Raw genomic sequence first — 8,443 nt, 5'->3', positions numbered from 1 at the left:
GACAGGTCTTGAGGATCCACCTCAGACACACTGACTGGACCACCCACCATGATCTTCAAGCAATAGGGATGCACTGAGTCAGCAGCACTAAGGATAAGAGAACTAAAAGTCACTCGGCCACTAAAATCAACCCAAGTAAGCTATGAAATGCTCACCTTGCATATTTGCCATTCATCTTGCAGGGCCAGTGGTGACCAGCAAAACTGAATGAAATAGAAACCATCAATACCAGCCGATTAATGGCACTCAAACTTCACTGACCATCAGAATCACCTGAAGGCTTGATTAAAACCCAGATCGCTGGCCCCAGACTTTTTGATCTAGTCATTCTGGGCACGAGACCTGAGAACTTTTTGCATTTGTAACAAACTTCCCGGTGCTGCGGCTGGTCCCGAGGCCACACTTGGGAGAACCGTTGTAGAATATGACCAAAGCCCTATTGAATGCTAACCCATGTCCTTCCGAGCGCTGAGCCCTTCTCACACCCCTGTTCTCGCCTACAGGGAGAGATGCTGAAGCCAGCCCACCTCCTGCTGTTGCTGCTGCTGGTCCCAGGGGCCCCCCGGCCAGGCCTCTCCCAGAAGTCCTACGGGGCCAAGTCCTTCTTCAGCTGTATTAGCACAGCCCTGTCGGAGGCCAGGAGGAGCCGGCTGGGGGATGCACCGCCGCTGAGCAAGAGAGGCTTCCCCTACCTGCCCAGCCAAGACCCCTCCTCAGGAGAGGACGAGAAGAAGGAGGAGGAAGAGGACAAGAAGAAGAGGACCTTCCCAGGTTCAGGGGGCGGTGGCGGAGCAGGAAGCGCCCGGTACAAATTCCTGCCCCCAGCTCAGCCCAAGGGGAGGCTGTACCCGGACAAGGCCAAGAGTGACCGGCGCACCAAGTTCACGCTGTCCCTCGATGTCCCCACGAATATCATGAACATCCTCTTCAACATCGCCAAGGCCAAGAACCTGCAGGCCAAGGCAGCCGCCAACGCGCTCCTGATGGCCCAGATTGGGCGTAAGAAGTAGAAACAGAGGCCTGCCTGCAGGAGGGCGGGCGGCACGTCAAGGACAGGGCCGGGGCCCGGGGTGGAGGGCCAGGGGCTGCCAGTTCGGCCGGTCTGTATCTTGAGGGATGGGTGGGGTTCTCCAGGCTGCTTCACTGCTCGGCCCCTCTGCTCCCTTCCCACCTGCAGCCCAGCCCCCTCCTCTGCGCACATGCACACAAGTGCAGGACTGTCCCACCTGCGCAGACGTGAGGCCGTGACTGTCCCACCTGCGCAGACGTGAGGCCGTTCATGTCTCCCCCTAGATTCCGCCTCTCTTTTCTCCTTGCCTGCCATAGAGGCGAAGGTCCCCCCGTCCTGCTCTTCCTCCACAACCCGTGCCTGGAAAGAGGGCGCAAAGCACTCCTTCCTGCCCACACACCACCCCATCCACGCTTCACCATCCTGACTTCAGACCCCTTCCCTTCCCTCTTGCCCCCATTAAAACCGATGGCTTCCGCAACCCCGGGCTGGTTTTGGTTCCTCTTCCTTCAGCCAGCAGCCTTCACATCTCTGAGCGTGGAAAGGGGGAGGTGGACGAGGGAGGCAGCAAAGGAGTCCGTTCCTGATCTCTCCCGGGACAGAGAGGTTCTTGGAGGTTCTAGCAGGGGTAAAGAAAGGCTTGGAAAGGCCAAGCATTGCTCGGAAAGGCTGTCAGGCATTGCTCAAGCTAGAGCCATGTGCATGGCCTGGTCCGGCCCAGGAGGCCCAGCCTAGGGTCTGCTGTAGAATGGGCACCAGGTTAGGTGGGGAGGGGGCTTTCAGTTATTCGCCTGTGCCGCCCCGAACTCCACCATGCCTGGGCATGGGGCCACTAGGCCGGCGAGAGGCGTTTATTGGCCCCGCAGTAACTGCCCAGCTGATGCCAGGCCTGGTGGGAAAGGCTAGTGGGGGAGGCAAGGCCTCTGCTCTCCTGAGTCAGCACGCTATGTAAGGATGGGAACCCAGGCTTGAAAAGTAGCAAATACCACCAGGGACTGCATGAGCGACAAACCGCCAAGTGATAGCAACTGGCGTAAAAAATTATAGGAGGGATTCGGAGATGAGAAGTTCTAATACGAGTAAAAGTCCACTAAAAAGGGACATCGGCAAGAACTCTGATGGTCTCTGGCTGCAAAACCCAAGGGCCAGATTCCCAAAGAGGGATTGTGGTTCTACTGCCTCCCATGTGGTGAGATGTTATAAGTAACAGGACAGGAACTTCTGCATGTTGCCAATTACTTTGCAATAAACGACATTCACACACACCCACAGTGCATGCTACCACTGCCCCCCGAGGCCAAGTCAAAACACAGATGCAAGACAGATTAGAAAAATGCTTGCCGGTCATATAAAAGACCAAGGGTTTACTGATCAAATGATAGAGCTGCTAAAAATTGAGAAGAAAAGAACAACCCCTCCCCCCAAATAAGCAAGGCCATGAATAGATCTCTCTCTCTCTCACACACACACACACACATTCAAATGATCTTTACGTATGAGAAAATGCTAAACTTCATTCCAAGAGAACTGCACTCATAGACAATTTCTCACCTATCAGATTGGAAAAAGTCCCCAAGTATGACAATTAACCTAGACTCCACGGATGAGGTCAATAGCCACCCTCCTCCATTGCTGGCTGGTGGGAATATAAACTCTAGAGAGACCATTTGGAAGTACTTATCAAAATTACAAATTCATTTTTTTCCAAGATTTTATTTTTAAGTAACCTCTCCACCAACGTGGGGCTCGAATTTACAACCTCGAGATCAAGAGTCGCATGCTCCACTGAGCCAGCCAGATGCCCCAATCCTAATTGGTTTAAAAGAAAGGAAACCCCCAGCCCCTCTGCCTTCTCCTCAGTAGGGAAGAATATGTACATAGAAAAGGAACAACCTCGCTGGCAAGAGTTGAAGAGTATTTTAGGAGAATATGGCAAGCCCACGGTAATCCCTGGGTGACACAGCAGGCTCCTGGTACACGGGGGTTTAACACTGTGATGAGGCTCTGTGAGTCTCGGTGCAAAACACCTGTCACCTGCCTGAGATACACCTGTGGGTAACTCTGCGGGGCAGACGTGCACGAACAGATTGCTTTGTGGCCATGAGCCCAGGCAGTTACTGAGTGACCGGTCTCGGGGCAGAGGCCGGTGGCAGATGGCGTTGACCTCTCCTCATTATCAAGGATGCTCCATATCATTAAAGACTAAAAGAGAGCTGCTTACGTTTCCACAGGTGTTACTGCATTTTGCAAAGGAGATTACTGATGAACATGGCAATGCTCAAAGGTCTTCAGCAAAGTCTCACTGCATAAGCTCTATCTGATTCTGTTTTAGGAATATATCAGGGAGCCCCCAGATCCACTGCCCTAGAACTGAGTGTGCCACATGCTAGAAAGTCTAGGAGGAAGCCCCAAAGACAAAGGCTGATAGAATTGAGTTCAGTTGACATATTGTGTAATAAACACATTTTTAAAAATTAAAAAATAGTAGATTCTTAACAATCATTAGAGTTTATGAGAAACTATGCTATGTTAGCCCTGAGGACCCTCCTCTGAAGTGGATTTAAATTAAAATAATAATTATTATAATAATGCTTTGGCTGAAGAGACCATGGGATGAGTGATACCAAAGGGAATCACGATCCTTCCTTGTCAAGGATCAGTAAAATTCATGGGCCAACAAAAACACTAGTGTCAGTTCATTATGGCCAGGAAAGGAAATCACACCATGGAAAAGATAAAAAAAAAAAAAGATGTGATGAACACAAAGGCATTTGAGGTTCACAGGAAAGTTTCAGAAGCGGTTTTTGGGGTGATAATAATGAGATCATGTCAGTGAAAATTCTCAACACAATTTCTGTCGGATAATTTGTGTTGATTTGAGCTCCCTTGAAAAAATCGTCAAAACTCTCTTAAAAATAAAACAAGGCTCAAAAGCCAAGTGAAGCTCCTCAAAAGAGACAAGACCAGAGCATGGATGATGTGACCTCTAAATGTCCTACCTCGGAAGAAATCTGAAAAAAAACACCAACCACAAGCAAAGGGGCCTGCTTGTGACATGACTTTGGAGCTGTAACCAAATAATCAGGGAAAGCTGAGTGACACCCAGAATTCAGTCAGGTATTTTATATAATTCCAAAAACATGGGAGATCCACAAGTTCACAAGAATGTAGAATTAAACTAAAAAGACAGTTGCCAGGGCGCCTGGGTGGCTCAGATGGTTAAGCGTCTGCTTTCGGCTCAGGTCATGATCCCAGGGTCCTGGGATCGAGTCCCACATCAGGCTCCCGGCTCAGCGGGGAGCCTGCTTCTCCCTCTGACCCTCACCCCTCTCATGCTGTTTCTCTCTCGCTCGCTCTCTAAAAAATAAATAAAATCTTTAAAAATAAATAAATAAATAAATAAATAAATAAATAAAAAGACAGTTGCCATATATTAAGAGCCAAAGAAATACAAACTCTTGCCAAATGGTGTAGCTAGCTACCTACCTTAGAAAGAATTACAGATGAATTTCAATCTGACTTGAAAATTAAGTAATCACGTTAATCTAAGCATGGGCTGTGGGACAATTTGTTTTTTTAAAAACAAATGTATTAAAAAATAATAATAATTAAAAATAAATAAATAAATAAAAACAAATGTATTGAGGTATAATTGACATATGCCATTATGTCAGTTTCAAGGGTACAACATAATGACTCCACCTTGTTCTTTCATTAATGAAGTTCCCATCATAGATTATTCCTAGGGTTGAGCACATTCCATTAGAACCTGTCACAGCCCAGTGGGTATCACTGAGAAGCCTCCGTAAGTGGAGAAGGCAAAAGACACACAAAAAATTATCTTGGGAAGGAAACCCCAAACCTATAGGATGACACAGTATTTTCTCAAAGGTAAGCATGTTTCGTCCCAGCAGAGAATTCTCCCCCTTCCTCCCTAAGCCATTGTTCCCCACCTGAACCTCACGTCATCAAATGCTACCATTCACCAACAGCTGGGTCAGTGCGCCTTGTTTGCCCATCATTTTAGCTCTTAGCTCATCAATCTCTCTGACACCATTCCTGCCTTCACGATTTCAACACACGTATGGATGACCCATCCAACATCCTGGTCTCATTTCTACTCCCTGACCCTGTCCCTCCAACTCACTCGTGTGGCCACACTCCAGACTTTGTCATTAAATCATAAGCTGTCCGGCCACCCTTCCTATCTTCCCAGCTTGCTCTTTCCAGGAAGCCAACCCCAACCATCTTCTAGCCCCACTGAGACCAATAATCCATTGATCCTCAAAACTGCCCTTCACTCTTGGCCAGAGCAAATGCTGTGATCAATCATTATCACTGTAGCTGTGTAGACACCTGTAATTCCCTGTTCTGCTTTTGCTTTGCCTTATTGATGAAACCCTGATGAATTCACTCTACCACTCTGCCCCTGCACTCTGACGCTGAACACAACTTAAAACACATGCACACATGCGCACACACTCATGCACGCGCACACACTCATGCACGCCCACACATCCACGCACACACGCACGCTATCACCGATTCCACTTTATGATCCTGACAAGCCCTTCATGCAGTTCAGCAATGACATCGCATGCCTTCCACTCCCACTCGGACTACCCGGGACATTCACTCATCTTCTTCTCTCCGCAAACCTCACATAGTTCCTCAGCATGTCCCATCTTAGCTGGTGACCTTGCTTTTCACTTCACTAAATCGGATGCTTCTAAAGCAAAATTTCACAAAGTCCCATCAGCACATTTGCCCACCCCAGGCGTCACCATCCACACACTCAGCCTTCTTCTCTAAGCTGGATGCACCATCCATGTGCCCTGTGTCATGTCCAAAGTTCCCATCCCCTTTGGCCGCCCTGAGACACTGATCCAACAACTTTTCCTCCTTTCTCCCACGTCATCAGCATTACCCCACCCGCCGCTTCAGTCACATCGGCATACAAACCCACTTTACTTGTCCTGTATCAACAACAAACCCCCAAATCCTTGATTGCCACTCTTTCCAGATCGTAGCCCACCACTCTACTCCTCTTACGGCCATCCACTGTGGGCAGTTCTCTCTTGGGACTGAATGTCTCTCATTCCCCGTTAAACCCACACTTCTCAGGCTCCATCCCTACCGTTCCACTGAAACCGCTCGTCAGGGTCAGTCAAGACCTCCACGTTGCTAAATTCAATGGTCAAGGGACAGCCTTCATCCTTCTTGACCTGTGGACCACTAACTACCTCCTCCTTCATGCACCTTTTTCCAACCTGATTTTGAAGACACCATACTCTATTTCCCTTCTTCCCCACTGGCCACTCCTCTAGATCTCCTCTGCTGGTGTCTTTTTCCCGGGGCTGCTCTTCCTCCAGATAACCTGCATTCTCCCTGTGTCACTTCCTCCACGTCTTAGTCAAATACCTCTTCCTCCCTGGCCATCCCTCTCTCCCCCTTACCATGGTCTAGTTTTCCCAATCACACCTATCACCTTCTAACACCTAACATAATTTAATTGCAGTGTTTATTGTCTTTCATACGCCCCCCTTTACTACCATGTAAACGCCATGAGGACTGGGATTATTTTTGTTCAACATTGTATCCCCAGTGGTCAGAAAAGTGAGTAGCACATGATAGGTGGTGGGTAAATAACTAGTGAATAAGACAATTCAATAATGTAGTAAAGTTCTTGCGACAAGGAATCTGTGCCTATTTAGCATTTAAAAGTACAGCTTTTGTAATAGTTAAGAGTATGTGGCCTAATAGAAACATTTGGGCTTACAATTCCAATTTTAAAATATGTGAACTGAGTGAATAATTTGCATTTGTGATCTTAAATAAAAATCTTACTAGTTTAGGGACACCTAGGTGGCTCAGTTACTTAAGGGTCTGCCTTCAGCTTGGGGTCAGGATCCCAGGGTTCTGGGATCAAGTCCCGCATGGGGCTCCTTGCTCAGTGGGGCGCCTGCTTCTCCCTCTGCCTGCCGCTCCCCCCTGCTTGTGCGCTCTTCTCTCTCTCTCTCTGACAAATAAATAAAATCTTTAAAATAAAAAATCTTACTAGTTTATAGACGGTTTGGAACACTTGAGCATACTTAATCAGCATGTTTATAGTTTCACTTATTAGATTTTAAAAGAATTACTTAAAGTACTTAAAAGAAAACAGAACATATTAAATTTATAAATGCAATCTGAAATGTTTAAGAGCAATTATCTAAGATTGCAAAGAAGATGAAAAAGTCATTGTATTCCCTTTAAAAGTGATTATTTAAATTTGCTAAACTTAGAAATCATAAGATTCTCAGGCTGACCTTAAAAGTTTAAGAAATAATTAGGTTTTGTTTTGTGTTTAAGAGAGGGGGAGGGAATCTAAAGCAGGCTGCATGCCCAGCACATAGCCCAATGCGGGGCTCGATCTCACAACCTTGAGATCATGACCTGAGCTGAAAATCAAGAGTCAGAGGCTCAACCGACTGAGCCACCCAAGCACCCCAAAATAATTAGGTTTTTAATCTTAATGTTAGCAGATTATTAATTTTTAAAAAACAAAAGAAAACCTCTAAATGGTCTTTTCTGTGTGAGTACACCTACACACACGCACGCTCACACACACAAACGTCCTTCAGAATAGCAAAACAATTGTGAGAACTGAGGGGTTATTTAAGCGTTCACTAGTGCCCTCTGGTGTCTGAAGAGAGAAACAACACATGCATTTAAAACTAGCGAAAGTCTAATACAAGTCCAAAGTTCTATGTAGGATATGCAGATGAAAAAAACATATATATATATAATTCATTAATGAGTATTTACTACAATATTTCCACTGTAGTGAGAGATTTCATAGTGCATCCCAACTGCCTCTAATCCTGGGGTGGGAGTAAATGGATGCCCAAGAAACTCCAGGGGACAGGTGAACTGGGTTTGAAGTAAGTATAACACCCGGCCACAGAAGGAAAGAAGAAGGAAAGGAGCAAGAAGGAGCAAAGGCAGAGGAGAGAGAAGAACAGGTGCTAGAAGTAGTGAGTGCTCCAGTTGGGATGGAATGCAGGAGAGCACAGTGAAGGACAGGACTGGAAATTCAAGGTGGAACTAGTGGGGACAGGCTCAGCACACCATGAGCAGGGATTTAGACTTCATACTTAAGAAGATGGGAATCACTAAAGCTTTGAGCAAGGGGGCAAAATCATCCAAGCTGTGCTTCGGAATGTCGTCACAAGTGTGCCGAACGCATCAGGAAGACAAAGGGAAAGGCAGAAAAGCCTCCGGGCACTAGTGTTCTAGCTACGGGAGAGGGTGTGGAGGCCTGAGCCCGGATGGCTTCGATGGGAAGACGAGGAAGGGAATGGATCCTGGAATCATCACAAAAGTAGGATGGCTAGGATTCAGGCTCTGTAGAAAGCAAGAAGGCAGTCAAAAATGATGGTGTTGTTTAGAATC

General features: G+C 47.0%; 1 protein-coding gene across 1 annotated transcript; it reads left to right on the top strand.

Moving 5' to 3' along the window:
- The first annotated feature begins 509 nt into the window (after nucleotides 1-509).
- Nucleotides 510-1,010, top strand: UCN3 (urocortin 3). Its single transcript, XM_045871443.1, has one exon. The coding sequence runs from the start codon at nucleotides 510-512 to the stop codon at nucleotides 1,008-1,010; it is 501 nt and encodes a 166-aa protein (XP_045727399.1).
- The last annotated feature ends 7,433 nt before the right edge of the window (nucleotides 1,011-8,443 follow it).

The sequence above is a fragment of the Mirounga angustirostris genome, unplaced genomic scaffold, assembly GCF_029215605.1.
Source record: "Mirounga angustirostris isolate CCGP_5_RB_7025 unplaced genomic scaffold, mMirAng1.0.hap1 SCAF_5, whole genome shotgun sequence".
NCBI classification, from domain to species: domain Eukaryota; kingdom Metazoa; phylum Chordata; class Mammalia; order Carnivora; family Phocidae; genus Mirounga; species Mirounga angustirostris.
Note: the sequence above shows the minus strand (reverse complement) of the source record. Positions and strands in the feature narration are given on the sequence as shown.